At 42.4% G+C, this 26,054-nt stretch overlaps 1 protein-coding gene across 1 annotated transcript; it reads left to right on the forward strand.

Annotated features, from left to right (window-relative positions):
• The first annotated feature begins 1,649 nt into the window (after positions 1-1,649).
• On the forward strand, positions 1,650-25,266 carry KCNG2 (potassium voltage-gated channel modifier subfamily G member 2). The gene is made up of 2 exons (XM_072851400.1): positions 1,650-2,405; positions 24,454-25,266. Exons 1-2 carry the CDS (start codon positions 1,650-1,652, stop codon positions 25,264-25,266), a joined length of 1,569 nt encoding a protein of 522 aa, XP_072707501.1.
• Positions 25,267-26,054: the final 788 nt, after the last annotated feature.

Below are 26,054 nucleotides of genomic sequence, written 5' to 3' on the forward strand. Positions count from 1 at the left end.
GAAGATGCTGCTCTGGGAATGTGTTTGAATGTGTGTGCTCTCCAGTTTTTTGTAGCACCCACTTGTTTGGTGTTCTCTCCAGGCTGAGGCATGAGATTCAAAGGGAATTGGAGAGTGTTGCTTAAAATTTATGGAGTTACTGCCTCATGGTTACCGTCCTGTCATCAATAACGTCAGACTATCCTTCACAACTTAGCTTTTTCTTCTGTCTCTTGTCAACTTGTAAGGTTTCTACATCCCCTGCTTAAGATTGTTCCCCATCACTGCATCCATTCTCAGTCCAGGTCTTTTGTGTGGCGTCCCAACAGTCCTACTCCGATTTCTTGTTTCCTACTTCATATTCGAGCAATTCAGGAAGTTTTGGGTGATTCGCTAATGCAATTGCATAGTAGCATTTCATCCTAGTACTGCTAGGATGCTAGTACTGCTAGTACTGCTTTGGAGAGACAGCTTTGTAGAACATGGGTGGAGAGTTCTAGAGAAAGTGAGGAAGCAATGTGTCAGGTGAAAAAATGTGTTCAGGAGATCTGTGGATTGTGGTGTGGTAAAGGAGGGATAAGCAGAAGGCACAAATTAAATCCTGGAATTATGCATAATGTGCATAATTGCTGCTGAATGTGACTGGTTGGGTTCTGCATTATCCAGAAGTAAGAGCAGCAAGCGGGTTACTTCAAGCTCTGCTTTGTTCTTAGGTTCGGTCTCCTGTTTCAGACCTGCTGCCAGGCTGCTGGGCACCCAGTCAATACCACAGCAGAGCCTCCAGCAGCTCCGGGATCCCAGGCGAGCTCTGGTCTCCGCTCAGACCCGGGATGCGCACCTCCCTGCAGGAGATGTCACTAGCCTGGATGACAGGCACCCCAGCACGAGAACAAAAGCTTTTCTACCTTTTAGAAGTGGGGCTGTTCAGGTAGATATGCCCAGTATAGCTTTAATTCAGTTAGTTGGGGTACCAGTGGCAAGTGAATCTTGGTAGCACACGCTTTGTGCTCAAGCACCCAAACCTGCTTGGGTGCTGGCTGCAGGCTGGATTCTGATCTCCCACATATTCATTGCTATTGGTGCCTAAGCTTGGTGAATTTAAATTGGGAATTACCAGCACTGCTGCTATCACATTTGTAACTGTACTGTAGGTATCCATTTTATCCTCACACTATAGGCATTTTGTAATAGAAACATTACGTAGATTGGTCAAAATAATCAAAACACCATTTGCAACTAAGTTTCTATTAAGTTGCTAAAATGTAAATTGCCATTTATCCAAAAGACCCATTTTCCCTTCCAGTATCCATTGATGTCCAGGATATAGCGGGAACCTCTAGAAAAGAAATTTCTGAAAATTATAATACACTGGTTTTGTTTCCATTCATTCACTGACTAAACCCTCTAGAAGTATAAACGTGGCTTCTGACCTTATTGCAGCTTAAGTTCTTTCCCCAAGCGATTATCAAGCAAAGATAGTCCTAAAATAATAAGGGAAAAAATAATACCATGGAGAAAAGTTTCTTGGGATTGAGAAGATAGGATTGTTTTTCATCTAGCGATGCCCTAATTTTATTGTAATTTTACAATTCTGTTTTACAGATTGACTTTCCAGTCAAGCTCCAGATGTGTTTGTTTAAGTAGCCGCGACCTCCCTATGGACTCAACGAATGTATCACGAAATGGCATTGCTCACTGGGAATGCAGATCCTGAGTTCGGCTCCTACTCCTTCAATAACTTGGAAAACCTTTGTGAAGTGCAAACCAAGAAAGGATTCTTCTACAAAAAGGCCAAACTTCTGCACCCTGGGGAAGACTTGTGCTGCTTAGCCCGCCTGGATGACCGGACCAGGTTTGTGATCATCAACGTAGGTGGTATTAAATACAAAGTTCCATGGACCACCTTGGAGAACTGCCCCTTGACCAGGCTTGGGAAGCTAAAATCTTGCAACAATTATGATGAGATCATGAACATCTGCGATGATTATGATGTTAGCTGCAATGAATTTTTTTTTGACCGTAATCCTAGTGCCTTCAGGACGATCATGACTTTCCTGACAGCTGGGAAGCTGAGGCTTCTCAGGGAGATGTGCGCTCTTTCTTTTCAGGAGGAGCTTGTGTACTGGGGGATAGAAGAGGACCACCTGGAGTGGTGCTGTAAAAAGAGATTGCGACAGAAAGAGGAGGAGGCAGCTGAGGCCAGGCTGTATGAAGGGGAGATGGTATTTAGTGAAACTACGCAATGTGCCTTCCAGGACAATAGCCGATTGAGTTTGTGCATGCAAAAGCTCAGGGATATGGTGGAGAACCCCCACTCAGGGATCCCAGGAAAGATCTTTGCTTGTATTTCAGTCTCTTTTGTTGCCATCACTGCAGTCAGCCTCTGCATCAGCACCATGCCAGATGTCAGAGAAGAAGAAGATCGGGTGAGTGCAGCTTTTCTCAGAGTAAAGTGTGTTTTGCATTGTTGTCTCCTCAGGGAAGGTGACAGGCAAAGTCACTCCAGCAATCATGCAGGTATTGCATTCAGTATTTATGATGTGGAGGGCTGGCTGGGGTAGAGCACAGAAAGCATTCTATCACGTAATATTGAGGGAAGATTGGGCCAAACTCTGCCTTGCCAGCACAGCTTTGCCAGTTCACACCAGCAGACAGCTTTAGCCAACAGATTTGTTTTCTGACAACTCTAACCAGATGACAAACTAGCTATTGTGGGTATAAAAATCAGCCTTGCTTCAGGCTTAATGTTTTGAAGTTAGGCTAAGAGCTAACAGATCGATTTTCCTTAAAGGTACTTTAACATGGCATTTTGGATGAACTCTCAGTACCCCACTGTAAAAACCACATCTAAAATATTTTGATGCTATAGGTGAGGTAAAGGGCAGGGAAGCTGAGGCAGCAATTTAACAGCAGAAACAAAGCAAATGTCCCCATTTTCAGACATGCTTAGTATTCTCAAGTAAGCGTAAGCTGTGGATGCTTCATGCCTTTGAAAATCAAGTCTTATGGATACTTTGTTTATTCTTTAGTTCAACAAATTTCGAAAGGGTTTAGTCCCTTATTTGTGCAAGCAGTTCAGTTTCCTAGGATTAGCTGTATGTAGGCCAATGAGAGCTCATCTGAAGATTGATAGAGGAGGACATTCACATTTTCATTAAAAATGTGCTGAAATGCAATCTAAGGGACTTGGGGGGGGTGGGGACTTTTGAGTAAAACTAAAGAGGCTTCATGGCCTCTTTAGTTTTACTCAAATCCAAGCTTGACGCTAAATGTTTGGGCTTATTTTCCAGCCCCATGGCCATTAAATGTGATTGTGAACTTCAGCTACTAAGACAGTACTCCACCCCATCAAGTTCTGCCTCTCAGATGAAGGCTGAGCTCTCCCAAAAGCAGAACCCTTCTTGTGTGCCATCAGCCGGGTGCTGAATGGCTCATCGCTCACTGCCACTAGCAGAAAAGAGCGCGGTGATTACCTGACCGGAGGCATGTACTGTTTTGTAGTGTTGAAAGTAAAAAGCATGCTGATGGAAAATGGTTCCAACAACTCCAGAGAGACCCCTGTGTTTGATTGAGTACCTCATGTGCAGTTAAACCCACCCTTTGCTTGTGAGGTATGCTCAGGTTAGGTATCAAGAGAGTTGTTTGATTTGGAATCAGACTCATTCAGTAGCAGCCAGGAAAAAAGACAAAACATTTGGTATGTTGTTTGATATTTGATTTATAATAAGATCTTCGTTTTAAAGGCTTTTCATGATCTAAAATTTGAGGACAATAGTACTGGGTACTAGTTAAAACTATATTGTCCTAATAATTTAAAGAAAAGATCATTTCCAAAACACATGCCTTTTACTGTAATTAACCGATAGTGCTCCAGTGTGCTGGAATTTTAAGCACAAGGGATATTTTGCTGTTGAAAACTGAGATGTATTTAGTATTTACATGTTCCTGGGTTTAAGTGAGAGTTGAACAACTGCTGTCAGAATTACCAGAGTTTAGGCACCTTATTTTTACTAATGATCTGAACATAAATAGAGACTCATAATAATAGGCTAATAATATTTGTTGGGTGGAGGAGGGTAATAATGAGGATAGAGCAAGCATATGAGAGAAGCCTGGATTTCTTGGTAAGCTGGGGCATTAAAAGGAGCACATCTTCATAGTCAAATGCAAAATTGTACAATAAAGGTGAATGCAGACTTGCTCTTGCAAAAGCAAAGAGTCTGATTCCTAAAACGAGACTCTAAATAGGATTTAGGGTACAAGCAACTGAATGTAAGTTCCTGTTGCAGCATAAAGTCAGATCCTTGAATATCTAAGCTGGGGAGTAGTGATTAGAAGCTGGAAGATGATTTTGTGCCTGTATGTGGCATTGGTGAGACTGACACTAGAATAATGCAGTCAGTTCTCATGTTCGTATTTTTAAATGGTGTTTTGAAAAATTGTATAGCGTGAAAAAACCTATATATATTAGACACCTGGAGAAAATGCCATACAAGAAGAAACTTGAACATTTCAGTTTATTTAAATTATCAAAAGGAAGGTGAGTGGATTAAGCAAATAAGTGGGTTTTATGGGGGGAGAACTGTGTCATCTAAAAGACCTTTAAATTAAGCAGGGAGAGGATGCATGGTTAAAAGCTGAATCCTGATAAATTCATATGGGAAACTAGGTGCCAATATTTAATACCATGGTGATTAATTACTGGGGCAGACTAGGAAGAGAATTAGTAGATTTTGTATTTTTTGATGTTCTCAGTTCAAAGCTCAGTGCCCTTCTGGAAGGTAGCCTTCTGCTAAACACACTTTACTACAATCAAAAGTAAATTACTGATTTCAGTTCAAGTTACAAAGGTGAAATGCTTGCAATACAGAGGAGATGAGAATAAATGATCTGATGTTTTTCTGTGCCCTTAAATTCTAAAAGCACAGAGCTCCTGCGAATAGGCTTTGTTCTGCCCTTTGCACAGGGAAGGTCTGTGGACAGAGTGGAAATGGTTATTTTGTTTGAGACAAAGGTGGTTCTCTAGCACAGGGGACAGGTGAAGGATCACTTCTTAGGTAGCTTAGTTCATCCCCAATGTTCCTCGCCTGCTACTGAATCAATGCAGGTCAACACTCTATTTGAGTTGTAATTAGTCATGCCAGGAGTCATACACAGTGACTGATTTTGGTCCTGCACAAATGGATGTAAATACCCATGCAGATCTTTTCAGCCTCAGTAAGGCTGGGCAAGGAGTCAGGCATCTGCCCATATGGAATTGCTTGTAGGATCAGAGAGGTAGGTTGCAAACTCCTTGCGTGTCATCTGTACATGGCTTAGCAAGCTGATGCAGCTCATCAAATAACAGGTGTGGAGAGAAGTGAGCTTATGTGAATTCAAAGTCATGTTAATCATTCTGAGCTGTATCCCTAGTACCTAGTTTAAAATTCGTGCCCAGGGATAGCTCTTTGGTCTAGTTTTGCAGTCTCCTAACAAGCAGAAAATGTATGTGCATCCCTCCTGGCTAAGGAACAAATAAACAGTAAATATTATTTCAAGGACGCACCGTACTGAGTGTGTACATTTTCCAGGCTATCTGGCTGGCATTACTGTTGTTAGGGTTCCGTGTCAGAGCTGTCATAGATACTCTGGCTAACAAGCAGTGGTCTTTTCCTTGACCTGGCATTTTCCAGAAAACAAAAACTTTATGTGCCACCTATCTGTCCTGTTATTGCTTCAGGGAAAGAGAGAGAAACCAATCATGAAAAAAAAACATGCTGGAGAACAATTTTTCATACTCCAATCCTTTAATGTTATCTGAATGGACCAGCTGTTATACCCAGTGATGTCCTGTAGAGGTATAAGTGACCTCACACAGATGTAAGTGTGGGACCTTAGAAGTTAGAAGTAATTACCAAATGGTGAGGAAATTATTTTGGGTGCCTGCCTTTCTCTTTTAAAATACAGAAGAATCATACATTTTGTTAACATTATTAACTTCTCCAGGTGTTCTAGAGGACAGTGGCAATCCCTAGTGGTTTAGCAAGAGTGGGAAGGATGGTGTTCCTGTGTACCGTAGCTGTCTTGTTCTTACTAATGGTCACCCTGATTCATCTCGAGCGTTACTCTTTTTTGGAAGTAGTATCATGTATTTCAGATGCTGCACAATTATGAATAAAGCTAACAGAATCGAATCCTAAACTACCTTTTACTTACCAAACTAGGACATATATTTTATCTTGTCAATTTTTTTTCTCATTTAGCTTTTATTTACTGATTAAATTAAATAAAAACCACCAATCCAGTAATGCCTATAATAGCTACTTCTGGAAATTTCAGGAAAGGGACACTTCAAATGTATAAAGAAAACAAACCTATGAAGAGAGTCAGGTTCTTCCATGTAACAAAGCAATAATTAATTTTTAATTTCAAAGTTTTCAGAATGGGAGATTTCCATGCAAGATATAGATTTAATGGTGAAAAGTCCTCTCTTAAGGCAAAATACTGCTGAGACAAAATTATAGCAGGAGCCCTCACGCACTGAGTTCTTTTGAGACCACCACAAAAATGGTCTCCGAGACATAAAAATAGCCAGAGGCATAGAGTATCCTTAGGGCATTTTAGGCATATGATACCTTTAAGTGGGCTTCTCAACTCTCTAAACAAATGGCAGATAATGAGTGACTCAAGGAAAGCAGCTAATACATGACAAGAGTCTTAAACCAGTTTGGGATACACTACAGCAAAAGCTTTAACAACACAGAACTGAACAACCAAAAGATATTGAGAGATTCAATGTCTCAACCAAAAGCCAGATGGTCATCATACTAGACTCTTCATTTTTTTCTTGGTGAAAACAGAAATGTTGGCCATTTCTGTCTGAAGAAGAAAGCTTCTTTCTTTTGTTAGACAGTCTTCCTCATCACAGAAAAAAAGGTGGTGAACTCAGAGATTAACATCAAGCATTTTATCCTGATTCACAAAAGCATTTATAGGCCTGAGTCCCACTAAGCTCAATCATTTGTAGTACCACAGTGTAAAACAGAAGATGATCAGAGAATACTTCCTTCTTCACTGTGCTTTCTAACGTATTGGGAAAAGCTAGTCTAATTAAAGATGCTGTGATAGGAAGTTACAGTTCAATAACCTTCAGCTGAAGAACATTACAATAAAGAGAGGGACTCATAAATAATGAAGTTAATAATAGCTCATAAAGAAGCCTGAAACTATTTAACCTTCTAAGCTTAATGTACACACTGTGCTTCAACTTTCATATTGGTGAGGATGGGGAATAGATAAATTGTGAATGTGCGTTTTAAACGATCTTGTGACTAAAGATTTCATTTCACAAAGGTACACACAAAAGTAATTTCAGACAAGATTAAGAGAGTCTTGTATTATGATTCTCAACAGCTTTTCATATACAAGCTGTTGATGTAGGGGCTGGATGAACAGTGAGGTCGGTTGAAAACTGGCTGAATGGCCAGGCCCAGAGGGTGGTGATCAGTGACACAAAGTCTAGTTGGAGGGCTGTAACTAGTGGCGTACCCCAGGGGTCCATACTGGGTCCAGTCCTGTTCAACATTTTCATTAGGGATCTGGAGGATGGAGCAGAGTGTACCCTCAGCAAGTCTCCTGATGGCACAAACTTTGGACGAGTGACTGATAGGCCAGAGGGTCATGCTGCCATCCTGAATGACCTTGATAGGCTGGAGAAATGGACTGACAGGAACCTCGGAAAGCTCGGCAAGGAGAAATGCAGGGTCCTGCACCTGGTGAGGAACAACCCCATGCACCAGTATATGCTGGGGGCCACCCAGCTGGAAAGCAGCTTGGCAGAAAAGGACCTGGGGGTTCTGGTAGACACCAAGTTTACCATGAGCCAGCAACGTGCCCTTGCAGCAAAGGAGGCTACCAGTATCCTGGGCTGCGTTAGGCAACGTATTGCCAACAGGTTGAGGGAGGTGCTCCTTCCCCTCTGCTCAGCACTGGTGAAGTCAAACCTGGAGTACTGTGTCCAGTTCTGGGCTCCCCAGTACAAGAGAGATATGGGCATACTGGAGAAGTCCAACAAAGGGCCACGAAGATGATGAAGGGACTGGAGCATCTCACATATGAGGAAAATCTGAGAGAGCTGGGACTGTTTAGCCTGGAGAAGAGAATGCTCTGGGGGGTTCTCATCAGTGTGTATAAATATCTGAAGGGAGGGTGCAAAGAGGACAAAGCCAGGCTCTTTTCAGGTGCCCAGTGACAGGACCAGAGGCAATGGGCACAAACACAGGAGGTTCCCTCTGAACATCAGGAAACACTTTTTCGCTGTGAGGGTGACGGAACACTGGCACAGGTTGCCCAGGGTGGTCGTGGTGTCTCCATCCTTGGAGATATTCAGAAGCTGTCTGGACATGGTCCTGGGCAACTAGGTGGCCCTGTTTGAACAGGTGGAGGGGGCTAGACCACTTGACCTCCAGAGGTCCCATCCAACCTCAACAATTCTGTGATTCTGTGGTTATAACTATGGATTTGTTTAGGTTTGTAATCTAAATAGGTAGCTAAATAGGAAGAAATATAAGTATTCAGGGCCTCAGAGTGTCAGAAATGCCAAACATTTTGCTGAATGAGTGATATCATCTTGTCTCCAAACTCTTGCAGTTTGAGGTACTTCTGGGTGAGGAAAACTGTCATTCTTACATTAAATCATTTACTTATTTCAGTGAAAAGTAATGTAAAGGAGTAAAACAGTTAGTATTGTTGGTGGTATCTATCCTAAGATGGCACTCTGCTTGAGACTTTGGAATGAAGCTTTTCATTACTGGAGAGCTTGTTTTTAGCACTTTCTCTCTTTTGTGACTGTTCAGCTGTTTTTCTGCATGTGATACTGAGACCTTCTTGATTTTAACTTTGAGCCACATGTTTATGTGATGCATAGATGGTTTGTTTTCATGAATGAAGTCCTTAATAAAATGGCAGCTTGTGTTTTTCCCTTCTTTGTGGAATAAACTGTTCTAGAAATTACGACACAGTCAACATAAAACATGTATTTTTAAAAAAATCTCCCTGATGGTATTACAGATAACTATTTATAGTATATAGGCACCAAGGGTGACTTTTTATAAAAAGAATCTTGGGGAATTGGACTAACTAATTTCCCTGGGGATCATCTGAAAATTCATTATACCATTCTCTCGGCTCTGCTGTTTAAATGCAAAAACCATGAGCTGAAACAGTATCACCAGTTATGGCATCTGAACTGATGTACTTGTCCCCTACGTTGCTGGTTTGTATTTTATGTTTGCTCCGGGCAGTTCAGGCCACAGCTGGCTGGAGGCCATGGGAAGACCAAATGGCTCAGTAACAATTGTCACCTGCCTTTTCTACAACATTGTGCACAAGGAAGTTCCTGTAGACACATGAGACTCATGTTCACTTCACGTTCACATGCTCTTGCTTAGGGGATGTAGGACTCACAGCACTGCAGAGCTGTATTTTAACTAAAAGTAAGGTGTCTCTTATTTTTTTCTTTCATAAGCTTAAAGTAGGTTTTCTGCTCAGATGGTACTTAAATCAAAATGGTAACACACAGTCCAAATTACAAGCTTTGAGAGCATCCTTTACCCACAGCTTTAGTCATCAGCAATGAGCAAAAGTTTGCTTTGAGGTTTATGTGCTCAATCTGCCTCATGTTGTTTCATCACCTGTTCTATGTACTCCTGCACTTAGATTGTGAATGCTTTGGGACAGAATGTCTTAAACACAACGTCTATGACCATCATCATAACAGAAATAAAAATTACATCTATGCTGACATTCTGGTACATGGGCACATTCCTCATGCCTCAGACTGTGAGCTTGGTTTCTAAGCAAGGAAATTTTTTTCTTTTCTTAAGTGAGACCAACTTAGTTCATGCAAGATGCAATTACTGTATGATATCCTTAGAGTCCAAAACTGAGGAGTAACTGCAAAGTTTTGCAGTGCAAGTCTGAGTCATCATAGTGTAGTGTCCCAGCTCCTATCTGATGGTCAGAGAAATTTGCTGTGCATGTTGCCTTTCAGACAGCTCAGGTTTGTCTGAAAGCAGTTGAAAGTGATGAGGTTTAAAAGGTGAAAGTGATGTTGCTTCTGTGGGTCACACACAGAACTTTAAAATCAAGGAGTTGAGAACCTCCGCACTGCTCAATCTAAACCTTAAATGTTGCGTTGTGTGGGTTTTTTGAGTGGTATGCATCTTTTATCTAACTCCCATGGAATTTGCAAATATAAGACTAATGGCAAAATGTTCTCTGCAAATACCAAGAAGTGGTGATCATGTCCTTTGATCATTTTAGTGGGAACTGTGCTTGTCTGCGAACCATCTGAATGATACAGTCCTTAATGTAAAAGAAATACATGTATTAATCTTTCCTTCGTGGATCTGAATCTAAATCTTTCCTTTACTGGTTGTCCAAATCCAGCTGTTGGCATGAGAGCATATCTTGGTATCAGTTTATTTTACCTAGTTCAGGATTGTTGTATTCACACAGTAGGGAAACACATTTGGTGCTGTGAGTCCTCGGCATCGCTATTGCACAACACACTGCCCACTGCACCTGCTCTGCCTCCAGCTGCCTGGAAACCCCCTGGTCAAATAGCACACCACGCGCCAGCTTTGCCAACTCTTTTCAGAGATAGCCCTTCCCCTTTGCAAGGCTACCTTAAGCTGTTAATGAATAGAAAATGTTTGAAGGAATGATTGGTTATTCTTGATATTGGTTGCGTGGACAGAGTGATGGATAACAACTAGTTGTATTTAGTCATGACTACTTTCAGAGAGCTCTCGCCATTTCTTCTCCTTGGCTTGCTTGCTCCTCGGGGGAGGGGGGGGGGAATTTACTTTCTGCAGTCCTCCCTCCCCTAGGAAAAAAAAAATCCAGCCTTCCTGCTTGATTGAAGCTATTTAAACTTTAGCAGACATATCTAGTTGTTCTGTCATGGCAGCTCCTTCAAGAGAAGATAAAGGAAACATGGTCCCAGTAAGAAAATCTTTTTCTGTTGTATCAGGAGGGTTAGGAGGAATGTTGTATTTTCTTTTACTAAGAGTTGCCTTTAGATTGGAGGGTGGGGACATGGCACTGTGGAACAGGTTTGCACAGAGTCCCACAGTGAGCCTGCAGACCCTCTGCTCAAAATTTCCCATCTCAGCAAAGTTACCACCTGAGCTGTTCATGCTATGGCTCTTAGCAACCTTGGGTCTCACTGCAGCATCTTTTCCTGAGCTGCTTTTCCCAAAGAAGATTTTGAGGATGGTAGGTTATAATACAGACTTTGGGAACACCCGAGAATCTATGCAGTGTTTTAGGCTTAGAAGTCAAAAAATTGAGAGATTATTTCTCTGCACTGTTAGCTTGGGGATGAGGCAAGAGTTGGCTAAGATAAAATTCCTGTTGACTTGTTAATAATTTTGTGCTGTGCTAATGAACGCTTTCAGTGTACAGGATATCTTCTCATCAATAAATAGCAGGCCCAGGTCTTCTTTTAAATATTGTATAAATGTGCTGCAATATAACATTAGTGATAAATAATTAAACAGCTAAGACTCTTCCATAAAAGCATTGGTAACTTTGTCACGTTGTTAACTGGTTTATGTTTGGTGCGATGTGGCTCACCCAGCAAAATATGCTCCATATTTAATTCATTTTAATATTTCTCTGGTTCCACCCCCATAACTATCTATACCTACCAGTGGGTTTATTCTCCTAACTTCCAGGTAAATAATCCACGGAGTCTCTGAAGCAATCTCATGGTAGTAGTTGCTTGGCCTCCAGTCATGTTTGTAAAATTACTACACTACTCAGTATAGCCTGCTCTGTAATATCCTTAGGGTACAGCATAGCTTCTTTACTCCATAGATTCCTCCACTGCCTTTTGCAAGAGAGCTTGTGCTGTATGGGCTTATTGAGTACTGTCCTGGTGTTCTGAAAGAGAGAAATCTTTCATTTATTTGTAATAAAAATATCATCTGGAAATTTCATCTCAGAGCTCCAGGATATGTTGCTATCAATTCTGGAGGTTTGGAATGAAAGAAAGCAACCAGATTTACATTTGGCTAGACCTCATATAGCTAGGCTGAGGTAATGAGCTGATTCATGTGTACAGCACTTAGAAAATTGCATTAAATCATTTAACATTATAAATGCTTACATCTTCATTGCTTAAAATGTGGTGATTGAGGTGACATATAGAAGTTTTTGAAATTAGGGACTTTTTGCAATGTCTATGGAGACATTTAGATTCTAGACAAATTAAGACAGGAGAGTGGTATACAAATGAAAAAAAAAAAAAATTAAAAAATTTTTTGCAATAGTTTTTTAACAAAAGCTTAAGAAAGGACCAGGAGAAAACTATAAGGTTGTTGGATTTTCTGAAGTTAAGCATGATATTAGTTCCAAGTAAAACCATGAAAAACATAGTACTGAGTGTAATTGGCAACATTTTTGAGGACAACAGCATAATTAATTCTAGTCTATGTAGAACACCAGTCATTAGTCAAACAGTATAAATTTTATGAGGTTATAAAGTTTTCTGAAAAAAATAACTTTTGATGTAGGTTCTTGTACTTCTGTAAGATACTTGAATTAGTGCCACACAACATCCTTCCTTAATAAAAATTGCATTTTTCAAAAACTTACCTCCCTTATTAAATCTTTAAAAAATTTCTCTTAGATCTTGAAGTAGCAGAAAAGTAACATGAGAAATCATCATCTGGTGACAGTGTATGCAGAAAGGCATGCAAGTGTCTCTGGTGTTGGCCCAGAGCTACTTAGGTGTTTTGCTGGTGATTTGGGAGAAAACATAGAACAACTGCAAATTAAATTTACAGGTAGCACAGAAATGACACACTAGTCAGGGACCAGAAGTATCTGGCACAGTAAGGTGAACTGATTTGAGCAGGTAACTGCATGTTCATCAGCAGAGACTGCAACCTGTAAGTGTAGAGAGCATAGAGACCCCAGGACAAAATACTCTTTTGGAAAATGGGGACTCAGAAAGGATTTAGAGACCCTGGTGAACTACTGGCTGTACACGATTTCCCATCTGACGTGCTAGTTAAGAGGCAAAACATGAGGCTTCAGGTACTGTGTCCAGATTGGTATCCATTAAGCAGGTAAGTTGAAAAAAAAGTTAAAAGAATTATTTAAAATCTGAAAATTCTGCTTTATAGTGGGACTAAAAGAGTTTTTAATGCACTGAACAGCAGAGTAAGAGAATGCCTATGGACAACAGTGAACAATAACTGGAACCTGCAGCTAGACAAACTCATGCTCTAAATAAGGTGTATTACAGTGTGGGCAATTAACAATGAAAATGATTTATCTAGAGAAGCTTGAGTACATCTCATATAGTTTTTAAATACATTCTGTTAGTCCTTCTAAACATTACATTTCAGCTTAGATGAAACTATGCATGTGGTTCATGAGCCACTTGGTGAGATCCTCTGCTCTGCAGGGGATTAGCTCAAGAGCCCCTCCTGGCCTTACAGGTCGGTGAGCAATTGCCATCCCATCCCCAATTCACTTGTGCAGGAGTGCTGTCCCCCTGTGCCAGAGGTGCCAGCAAGGATGCTGTACATCTGAGACTTCCTTGGCCCTCATGTATATTCAGACCTGAAGTCATCAGTAAGATGAAATGAGCAGTGGCAGTTCATAATTGTGATTAAAGGTGAGGGCAGCCAGAAAACCTCAGAAGCCTGGAAGCTTTCTGGAGAGGAGTGACGTGGCATGAGTCTGGCCCCATGAAGGCAGGACCCTGACCAAGGTATCTTGTCCAGCACTGACTGGGTTTGCAGGGGGTGCTGCAGGGGCTGGGACATGTTACCAGCGGGGCTTAGTCCCAGTGTTAGCTGCTGTTCAGACTTGAGCTTGCGGGTCACTCACAAGCAGGATGCCTCAGCCGGAACAGGCTGTTCACCAGGATACGTGCTAGCCCAGACCTCTCGCCATTCACTGGCAGGGCCCTCGCACCCTCTCCTTCCCATGCAGGCACACGCATGCACACACACACACACACACACACACACTCCCTTTCCCTGTGCTCCAGCTTGTTTTCTGAGCCTGCATACAAATAGGAAATGCAGAGAATAGTGTGAAGGTCCCAGCCGTCCAATACATCCTGAGCTGTACTGGAAACTTGGCATACACTGCACTGGGTAGAGACGATGACAGAACAGAAGTTGCAGCACCCTCCTGAAAGGTCCACGCACTAAGTGTCTGTGGGCAGAAGCTGTGGATATTTTCTCCCAGTCCACAGCTAGTTGCCTTCGTACACAGTAGAAATATTGGCTAATTTAAGGTAAATCATGCAGTTCTTATATTCTGCACTGCTGTCACAGAAAACAGTTACTGTTGCCCTGAGCAGAAAGAGAGAACATGAGGGAGTGCAGGGGTTCTCAGTGGTCAGATCCACCTTGCAAAAATTCATCCACTTTGCAAGTGCAGGAGTCCAGCTTGCAGCATTTCAGTGCAAGGGCAATGCGGTAGCAGACTGCCAGCTGCGACTGAGCCACTACCAGCAGGAGAGCAAATCTACCCACAGGCAACATAGGCAAATCCTTCACTTGCTTTCAGATAATAGGATAAAGGGAAAGAGAGGGGGAAAAAAACAGGTTTGGAAAAAAATGTAAGAGGAAAAGAGTAAGCTTGACTCTGTCCTCCTTTCCTCCAAGAGAAAAAACAGACACCCCCACTTTTATAGCAGGTTACAGGGTTGCAGGAACCAGTAAAACTAATGTGGGTGGGTCAGTAAAATAAAACCAGCAATGAGTGGGAGGCAGGAGGAGGAGAAGAGCCTTTAAAACAGGGATTGAAAGAAGGGGAAAACTGGGGGAAATAAGAGGGGAAATATGCTTTAAAATGCTGTTAAGAATCAGTTGTTCTTTTTAATACAATTCGAGAGAGAGAGAAAACAAGACTGAGATTCTTTTTTAGTGTGAGACAAGCTTGAGGAGAAGAAGAAGAAAAGAGGACGCTGGATTTAGGAAGATCACAGTTCTAGATACCGTATATCTGCATGTATCTGTGAGCACAGCCAGGTGCCACCACAGCATCATCTTTTCCCAGGTGTTGGGTAGGTGTGAAAGCGTTGGGAATGCCACTGCTTTGTAACACAGCCCAGTTGCTCTTGGGCTGGTCCTTTCAGAGGAAACTGTTGGGTCTAGGTGTTGTAGTTCCCTGGGGAAACTGTTCCAATGGCACGTAAGTACTCCTGGCGAGAACTCAGCCCCGCTCTGGTTCTGCAGTGTTTTGATTTATGCTGTCACTTATGGGAGATAACCCCCATCTTTATTTTTGCAGTCCTGCCATGTTTATGAGAAGCAGGTGTGCTGTAAGTGCCAAGTGGCATTGTTCAAGTTTTTTCAAGCAAGAACTGAGTCTGTCTTTTTTTCCGAGCGCTAGGATAGAAAACACAAGTGAGGATTATTCTCTAGAAATCAGGAGATTTGCTAATTTGCAAGGTAACTGGGCTTTTTCATGTAAAAGCTCAGGATCAAGCATTTGCTTAGGTTTACAGAGAATGGATTTTTAAAAAAAGCATTGTAGTTTCCAAGCCTCGGGGGATATGATGCCTCTATCAGAGCTAGAAAAGAGAGTGGGCTGAGGAGGAAGATTTCTAGTTCATGTGAAATCAGGGGGAGAGGGGGACATTTGTCAGCAAGGAGGCTTCTGGTGTTTAATTATTCTCTTGGGGTTTTTTTACTTTCAATTTCAGTGAAAAAGTGGGCCAAAACCAAGAAAAACATTCTGGAAATAGAAATTCCAAGGTAATTTTTACTCAGAAACACTGAGAACATCAGTGTTCTGAGTAAAACACACACACACAAAGCAGTACTTTCAGCACATCCAGACAGACCTGAATGAGAACATTTGACCATGCCATTAAACGGTGCTTCTCTTCATCCCCTTGGTTTATTTACAGACAGCAAACATGCCTCTTCTCTGTCTTCATTTGATGATGGTAAACAAGTCAAATGCACTTGATTGTCTGTTTTTAAGATAGGTTTTCCATTCCACTAGCCACCCAAGTAACCTTGGGTTACTCTCCCAACTCATTCCAGTTTGAATCATCCTTGTTGAACATGGGTGATTCTTGGACAAATCCTTCACTTATAGTTTGGGACCTATCAGCGAGCTCCAAATACAAGTGTTGTTTGTTTTGTATGTGTGTATTTGGTAAGCAAGAAGGAATTGATGTCAAGGCTTGTTTCAAGGGTGAAAACTACAGGTTGTGAGAAGCTATGTGTACTCATTGTAGTGAAGCAGATTACAAACATGAGAAAACCAAAGAAATACAAAGTGAAGGGAATACTAGCCCATGAGGAGGTCACTAGGCAGTCAGAATGCAGCAGAGCCTTAAGAAGTATCCTCAAAGAAAATGTTACCCAGGGTACATTGCTCCTCCCTAAGTTATAGTATAGCCCCTCTCTCCTAGTGTGTGGTATGATCAGACTGGGAGATACTAGCAGATGGTTGCTGGAGTGCATACTGTTCCCTCAAGTTCGTCCCAGCTGCAGTCATAGAGTCTGAGGAGTTTTAAGACGTTAGATGTCTTTGCACCCCCCCAAGCTTCTCCGGGTGAGGTACTGTGCTGTTCCTGGTAGGCATCTGAAAATCAGGCAAGTTGATGGTTTTCTGTTTCATAGGTATTTATGGTCTGGTTTGTTCTTTTTATGTTTCTTGCTTCTTGCAGATTTTAGGTTTTGGTCACATTCCATAAAGTAGAGACAGACAACATTTGTTTCCTTCTAACAAATACTGTTGCTTTTGGAGAAGTGTGTGCTAAAAGTGGATGGAGGTGTGAGAAAAGCTGGTTGAGAAGATGATATTAATGAGAGGGCATTTTGTGCATCTGTAGCAACTCTACTGGGGCAAAAAGAAGCAGGACAGTAGATTGAAGAATATATCTGCATGTGGCAGCGACAGTAAGTGAAGGAGGCAGGGAAATGGAGGACACCCTTAGGATTGCAACAACAGTCTTGCCTGGTGGGTAAGTGATTGAATACCCTGTGTCTGTGTCTTTCTCCACAATCAGATGTATATGCCAAATCCATGCAGAGTACAGCTGTTAAGACATCTACAGCATTTGCAGGGAAACAGGTGACAGCTGAACAAGTCTCAAGGCTCAGTATTTATGGCTTAGAAACCCAAGTCCTACCTACAGTATCTAATTCTGGTCATGCAGTTTGGGGCTGAGATGGCCCAAAGCAGCAGGCTGCTTGTGGATTGGGCAGAGTAACTCAAGGAAACACAGCTGGTTCCCTGTGCAACCTCCTGGATCATGAGTGCCATCTGTCTCCCACCTATTTAGTCTGCAAGGGTGGTCATAGGCTACCACAGTGCACGGGTAAACTCCTCATGCACGTGGTCTTCTCTTCCCTCCCGTTGACTCCCAGACCCTTTTCTGAGCTTTCCATGAACATAGCCATTTGACTTTGTAGTTGCATGTCAGAAGAGCACTTTAAGAAAGAAATGCAAGGCACGTGAAGGTAGCTGTATCTCCATAACCCCTTGACTAACATGACTGCAATTGAATAGCATAGCATGTAATTTTTATGAGCTGATTAGACGCTGGCTGTGGATTTTAACACACCCTGAAGTTACCTTCTAGCAGCTACCATAGTCTTTTGGCATCTCCCTTGTTCCTGTCAGTGTTCCATGTTTATTTGCACCTTCACTGGCAGAATAAAAATGACAGGTTTTGAAAACTGGTGATTTGGGGCTGTGCTGTCTCATGATCAAAGGAAATACAGAGAGATAAGTCTAAAGTAGGTATAGCTCCTGCCCGCCTCCTTGCCCTTTCTCTTCAACAAAGACAAGTTGTACAGGAACAATTGTAGAAGAGCTATCTTGTGATATATGACTGCAAACCGTAATATGACTGCAAACCATTAGTGACAACCCTCCCCACTGAGGGTGAGGCTCTGGTTACCTTTATCTAGCAGCTGGGCTGAAGATGAAGCATGAACTAGGCTCTACTTGCAGATCAAAGTGTATACAGCAAGAAGGAGAGGGCTCTTTCATGGCCCCTTGGCGACTTTAAAAACAGAAACCGTTACTTTGAATTCACAGCCAGCCAGCTTTGAGGACAGACTGTGCAGTAGCTGAATCATCTTTGCTCAGGAGCACAAGAAATACTCAGAGCAAGCTGGCAGCAAGTTCAGCATGACCCTAGCTTTAATGGCAGATGTACTGAATTACAATCACCCAAGTCTGTAGGTCCTCAGTGGCAAGGGGAGCATGCCTGCACCTGAGGGCAGGGTGTGACGCTGCCCTTCCAACAGTGGGTCACATCGCAAGAGTCATGCACTCATCCTTACTGTGAAAATTGGCTGGATGCTTTCATCAGAAAACCACTTTTCATCAGAAAATTGGTTTTCATCAGAAAGTGCCAGTGTGAGCAAAATCTTTGGGTTTTTGTTGGGGAGGCACGTTTCTGGGAATTTTTCTCAGGGAAGGCTTCTTCATTTCACAGCAATAGTTGGGACAAGAGAGGGCAGTGACCCAGCACCCGGTGCTCCAGGCACTCCCACAGGCTGGGACAGAGCCAGGTGCCTGCTTCGGAGCAGGAGCTGGGTCTCTCCCGAGACAGGCAAGTGCTCCAAGTGCTGAGCTGCTGAATAATTGGAAGTGGGAGGTCTGTCCTCTGAATCTCTCTGCAGACATTCACTGAAACAGGTGGTTCAGCCTCAAGCCCAAATCCGAGGGGAACACCTTAAGCCACTGGGCTGGGGACTGTCTCGCTCTTTGCAGCACTGTGCCCGGGCTGTGGGCAGACCTTGTGTAGCAGTCTCAGGGACTTTGTCTGCAGGTCCCTTAATGCTGATCTCTCGTGCTGAGACCTCGGTTATGTCAGAATTTCAAGTTCCACATTTTTGTTAAGAAAGAGTTTGATTTGATGTGCACAGAGAAACACTTGAAATACATGGCCCAAAAGGCTCAAGTAACAAGGACCAAGTGGAGAAGAACAAAAATAAAATTTTAGAAATATAATTATTTTGAAGCTTATGTAAGTATCTTTGTATGCAATGCCTCTCATGTTTAGGGTTTTTTATTTTTTTAACATATACGTTTGACAGGGAGGGAAATCTTCACTACAGGGGGAAGTGGGCAGCATTGAAACTTCTTCCTTGAAAGTACTGTGGAGCTGCTGACCATACAAAAATATGTGTGCAAAGCAACACAAGAACTGGGGTGTTTAGAGGTGATCTGGCTTTTGACATCTAATGCCAGAGCAGGGAGATGGCATCAAAGCCTGCAAGAATCTAGAGGAGAGTCAGAATTTCTTCTCAGGAGACCAGAGGACAAAGGCAGGGTCAAGAAGTCACACAACACACAGTGGAGAATTTTTCTGAGGTACAGGGAAGTACCTGTACAGGGAAGTACCAGTGAAAGGGACCCTGTACGCAGTACAGGGAAGTACCAGTGAAAGGGACCCTGCAAGCCAAACCAAAATGTTTCTGAAAGATGCCTGCAATTTTTAGACAGACCATACAGTTCAACGAGTCCAGCTGGATTTGAACTCCAGCATTTCTTTTTGAAATTTTCCTTTTGCCAAAGAAACCTTTGGCAAAGAAAATGTTTCTCCAGAAGAAAGATACTGCAGTTGGCTTTTCGACAGCAAATTTCTATAAATCCTAGTGAAGGAGACTCACTTTAATTTGACCGCATAGAATTACTCACTGAGACCTTCCTTCGTTTCTTGTCTTGTGCCCCGAGTTGACATTAGTATATGGCCCCAAAATCCTCTGCAACTGCAGATATTTCCCCATACTCAAGTAATTTCTGCACAGGAAAAAAAAAATCTACTTGCTGTTTGAAAGAAACACATATACACACTTAAATAAACATATACATCTTGTAAAGAACAACTGTTTCCATATATTTTCATTATACCACTGCTTTTTGTAATCAAAAGCCTAAGATATTGTTTATTTAATGGCATGGTTATACACACATTAAAAAAAAAATGCTAGTCTTTTAATACTAGAGAAGTGCAATGGGGGTGTCCTTTGTGATTGCCATTCATACTATTTTTTGTTTAGAACTCTAAAAGACAAAAAGAAATCAAATTGTTATGAAAACTAAAAAAAAGTTTTCCTGTGGCCCAGTTTCATAAAGCTACATAGGAAAATGTAATCATAAAAATGTATCTGTTAGATTACAAGATGAAGAAATCCAGTTAGTTAGTATGAGAGCTAGCTATTTTGCTTACAAAAAGTAAAAAGCAGTATGCAGTTGTTAATGTACATGTTTATGGCCATGAGTTGGTATAGGTTGATCTTTTTTGAGAATATACAGGTTTGATACAGACCTATTTTGATAGAGACCTATTTGATAGGATGAGAGCAAATGGCCTCAAGTTGCGCCAGGGGAGGTTTAGACTGGATATTAGGAAATTTTACTTCACTGAAGGGGTTATCAAGCATTGGAACAGGCTGCCCAGGGAAGTGGTTGAGTCACCATCCCTGGAAGTATTTAAAAGACATTTGGATGAGGTGCTTAGGGACATGGTTTAGTGGTGGTCTTGGTACCATTAGGTTTACGGTTGGACTCGATGATCTTAAAAGTCTTTTCCAACCTATACGATTCTGTGATTCTGTGATTTTGGGCAGGATGCTATCCTATTCTGGTCGGACTTGTTTTTCTCTTATTCCAATGGCTGATTAATTCTTGATTGCTTTTTTCCATCTGTGTGTGTGTCTTTCTGCACATTTTTTTTTTGTTTTCTTGAATGGAAAAAAAACCTCAAAACCCTAAGCAGAGTTACAGCATCCGGTTGGACTCAAATACATAGTTAAAAGTTTCAGAAAGAGAAAAATTGCCTTTTTTTTTGGTGTTTATTTTTACAATGCTGTAATCAAGGGGAAAAAACTGCAAGGAAAAGCAGCTGCAGCTGAAAGAAGCAAAGTGCAAAGAGTATGAAACATGTTTTTGCTGTTACTGTTTTTGATTTCATGTGAGGCTAATAATAGGTCATACCTAGATGATATTGAAACATGGTCCAGGGGACAGGAAGACATTTAATTAGTGAAAAAAAGGCCTCTGGCAGGTTAATTGATACACAGATCTGTTTTCTAAAAGCCTGTTCAGACCCTCTTATTCTCAGGACAGCCTTCGGACAGAGCCTGGCTTGTTCAGATTGCAATAGGTTAATAACAATACTGAGAAAGACTAGCACTTTGCTGAAAATAATTGTGCATTAGCTAAAAGAGGGGATTGTTTCATCCCATTAAAATGAACTCTGTGTAGCAGAGCATTATCGCTCCACTCTACTGAAAGTAAACATTTCAGCATTCACAATGTTAGCTGTCAGCTGTTGATAGTGGGAAGAGTGGAGAAAAGCCAGAGCCCACCATCAGCTCTGGATGGTGTGTATTTCAGCTCTTCATTACAGTGGCAGGCAAAGATGCCAGCTTGGTTCTTCTGTGTTGGATGACCGGAGCTTCAGATACTGCCAAGCCTCTTATGCTCAGCTGAGCGAAGGTTGCCAGGCTGCTCTCGCGCCTGCGTTTTTGATGTAGTTCTGCAGGAAGATGGGAGACATAAATAGCAAAGCTGTAGGTTTGTGAACCTACACAGGATAAACATGTCAGAGTGTGGGAGGGCAGATGGAGTCTTCTGAAAGTCATCTCTACTGGTAGTCCGTTAATGAGGAACAATTTTCACTCCTCTTTGCTCCCACACCAAAACTCATACACAGAAGGACTTTGGAGAGTTTCCTTTCCTTATGCACCAAATAGAGAGTGCTGGGGGAATTAGGTGCCAAATTAGCTATTAAACACCTTAATGTCTTTGTAGGTCTATTCCAAGGCTAAATTCTCCATAGGCTTCACTGACTTTCCTTAAATTTTTAGTGGCACAAAAATTATATACATGCACATCAGAATCTAGAATGCTTCCTGCCAGATAGGTCTCTTAAGGCAAGCTACATCTTAGATTCCATACATGGTGGTCCAAGTAGTAATGTACCTTTCAGAGAAAGCAAATTTGCACATTGGAGTTTTTTCCTTCTTGCCATTGCTGCTGCTTTGCTCAAGCCATAGCTATTCTTCTATGGGTTCTCTTCCTAATGTCTCAGCCTGATCCTTTTGCGCACGTGCAAGGATAGTATCAGGAGCTGCAGATCACCTGCAACCATTGCCCTTAGGTGTGAGATCAAGCATATCCCGATGAGAGATTCCCAGGCAGCAGAGCTTTGGGACAGTATTGGTCTGATGGCTGGTTTCTTGGTAATAAGGTGAGAAGTTACAGTGGCACAGGCAAGAGTCCTTCCACTGACTTTGTGAGCTTTGGCCCTGGCCCACAGAGCCAGATTTGTGCGGTGGTGTGAAAGCATCTTGGGTCCGTATCTGATGGGAGAGCCTGACAGCTTAATTATGCTGTGATAGGAGCGAAGCCCCTAAAACCAAATATTTTGTCCTATGTGCTATGATTGTGACAAAAATACTTATTTTTGACCAAATGAGTTTGGTGAGGCAGTTATAAATTAAGCTCCTTCTAGTCTTCACACCTATCAAAATTAGGAAGTTAAAGACAGGCTATCTGAGCTACTACACTAGTAAAACAAGATTATCCTTCCTCCGTGCAATATGCTTTAAATCTTGACAGCAATTTCAATGGGACAAGTAATTTTTCTCTCTGTATCAGCATGACCCCCTGGGAAACATCATATGCCAATTGAACGTGGAATACAAAAAAAATCTATAAATACAAGGCACTACAACCTTTCATTGTGTTTAATACAAGGACCATAAACGCCAGCTCTAAGGTTTCCTTTTCACATTTTTTCTTCCTATTGACATCTCTTTAGTCATTGTCTCAATCTCTTCTTAAATGTTAAATGAGGAGGGTGCCTCAGCATTTTGGTTATCATATTGAGGTAACTCAAGACTTTATACTCGATGTGATGACACTGCTCTTGCTGCCGGCGGTGCAGCAGCCCTTGAAACATGTATCCAGTCACTCCCCAACATTTTGGGGAAAGCTGTAGTTAGCGAAGAGAGAAAGTCTCATCACTCCTTTGCTGTTTTCTTTCACAGCAGGGAAAAAACTGTGCATAAACACTTAGAGAGGGATGAAGTTAGGATGTGGTGCTGTGCAGTAAAAATTTCCTTGGCTCTGCCTAGCAAAAGACACCTGTGGTGGGCATGTGGGCAGAACTGTTTATAGATGTGCCAAGTTCTCAGATTCTCCAGTGGTGAAATGGGGACCAGATTGACACTCGCCACTCTTGAGTGATATTTTATTGCTATAATTTAGCATAGGTGAGCAAAATGAGGTTTTACATTGGTACCTAATACCTGTTGCATCCAGTGGGAGTCACACACCCCACTAGCATGGAGGGACTCCTACATGCTTACAAGAGTTTTCATGAACTGTTTGGAATCAAACTGGCTCACTGAATAAATACACACTTCCGTTAAATAAATATACACTTGTCTTCCGCTCAAAGCCCCCAGAGCATTAACACTTTTATATGAGCATTTACAGAGGAAACAGTACTAGCCCTATAATTGTCCACATCAAAAACTGTTTATTTAGAGAAGCTGATTATTATTCAGCTGGAGTTACTAACAGTGATGTAGCAGAGAATTGCCATAGTATTTGTGCTGTTGAATTAACAATCAAAGAGCAGCCATCACCAGCATTATTGTGTATTGCTGTTCCAATGCACCAAGGCTGGCTTGTTTACAGGCATCATAACTAAAGAACCAGAGTTCTCTTTATTTTCCAGTAAGTGAGCCTGCAGCGAAGAGCACCTCTTCCAGTGCCTCAGAATGCTTGGGAAGGGCATCGTGGTCATTAGTTGTTACAGGTGATGTAATTAAAAATGCCTATCTCTCCAGACCCTCCCTCTAGTGGTACTTTTTCTTTTAGAAATACCTACATTTAACAGTACTTTATATAAGCTTCTGACTATAGGGCTAGTGTGTTAATAAATGCTCACTGGAATATAAAAAATATTCTATATTCTGTGAATAATAGATTATAGATGACTCCAAGCACATAACATAAAATGCTGTAGGTGTTTATGAGCCATTTATAAGCAATTTATTATTGATCAGGAAGGGAGGGAGGGATCACCCATTTATTAAAATCCATGAATCCTGTACTAATCCTTTCTAAAGCGTGTTAAAGGCTTGGTTAGAAATGAGGTGTGAGACACTGGCCTTTCAGCAGTGGGCTGTCTGGCCGACAGCTGATATGATCACACGAAATTCTTGGCAGCCTTGGGATACTCCTGAGCATTGTTGACCTGTCCTGCAGCCAAACATGTAGCTAGTAGCTCTGGTTTTAGTTATCCATTCCAGCTGCTGTTAGCAGTGATGAATTTACATTGGTACCTCACAATTCATATCGATTTCACGTGGTGCTTTCAGAACTGCCACTCTCTGTTTCTTTGGTTCACTCTCTGGCTAAATCTTTTTCTCCCCCCTTTTCTGTGTTTCCCCCTCCTCTTCTCCTCAGGGCGAATGCTCACGGAAGTGCTATAACATCTTTGTGCTGGAGACGGTGTGTGTGGCATGGTTTTCATTTGAGTTCCTGCTGCGATCCATCCAGGCAGAGAACAAGTGTGCTTTCCTGAAAACCCCGCTCAACATCATTGACATCCTGGCCATCTTGCCTTTCTATATCTCTCTCATTGTGGATATGGTCTCCACAAAAAACAGCAGCAAGCCCGGTGGAGGAGCTGGGAACAAGTACCTGGAACGAGTGGGGCTGGTGCTGCGCTTCCTGCGGGCTCTGCGCATCCTGTACGTGATGAGGTTGGCACGGCACTCGCTGGGGCTGCAGACACTGGGGCTCACTGTGCGCCGGTGCACCAGGGAGTTTGGGCTCCTCCTGCTTTTCCTTTGTGTCGCCATGGCCCTCTTCTCACCGCTGGTGTACTTGGCTGAGAGCGAACTGGGAGCCAAGCAAGAATTCACAAGCGTCCCCACCAGTTACTGGTGGGCTGTGATCTCCATGACAACTGTTGGCTACGGGGACATGGTGCCTCGTAGCATCCCCGGACAGGTGGTAGCCCTGAGCAGTATCTTGAGTGGGATTTTGCTGATGGCTTTCCCAGTCACATCCATCTTTCATACTTTTTCCCGTTCCTACAGTGAGCTGAAGGAGCAGCAGCAACGAGCAGCAAGCAGGCAGATGCGCCAGCTAGAAGAGACCACCAAACTCCCAGGTGGTGACAGTACACAGGGGCTCAGTGTCACATTCCCACCAGATGCTGCTGGGCAGGAGGGTCAGCCCGCAGCGGACCAGGAAGCCAAGAGAAGTTGTTGACTCAACAGCTGAAGGCATATGTTCGCAGCACAAGAAGCAGTGGACAAGGAGGGTCAGTTCTGCAAGAAGAACCTCCTGAACTGCATAAATGAGGAGCAGACACACACAAGGTTGTCTCCAAAGACCAACTTCTGATCTTAAGGGCCCTCTGAAAAGTGCCCCTAGAAACTCTACCAAGTACAGCTCTGCTCCATCGCTTTTCGTAGGGCTTTTCTTTTCTATTGAACAAGTATTTTTGGCAGCCCCCAAAGAGCAGCCGTTGAACGTAGACAGCCGGGAGAACGTAATGTGAAGCACAACCTGTGCTGGGGTGCCATATGGCAGAGCAGCCAGTGTGCCACCTTCTCCCTGCTCGGTGACACTCCATGTGTGAGGGGCTGAATGAGGGAGCTCCCCGTGCTGCGATGCCCCATGCACAGGGGGTTTGTTTCAGCAGCTCCACCAGGGAATGCAAACCTCAAGACAAGCAAAGGTGTGAGGGCAAGAGAAGAGCAGAAACATCCCTTCACCTTTCCCAGGGGCTTGGTTTTGTCTGTTTTACAGATCAGGCAGTGCAGCCTGGGCTGCCAGCTGCCAGCTCTGACTTGTGTCATAGCACAGTATGCATTATTTAGTAAATATGCATATTTACCACCCTAAGCTTTGTATCTTAGCCCCATGACAGAAATATACATAGACAATCTTCCTGACTATGGTACTGAATGTTAACTTGTTTTTTTTTCCTTTGCTAACAGTTGAATATAACAAATATCTTTACAAATCACACCATTTCTCCACTTTCTGTTTCT

This window comes from Ciconia boyciana, chromosome 2, assembly GCF_034638445.1.
Source record: "Ciconia boyciana chromosome 2, ASM3463844v1, whole genome shotgun sequence".
Classification (NCBI taxonomy): domain Eukaryota; kingdom Metazoa; phylum Chordata; class Aves; order Ciconiiformes; family Ciconiidae; genus Ciconia; species Ciconia boyciana.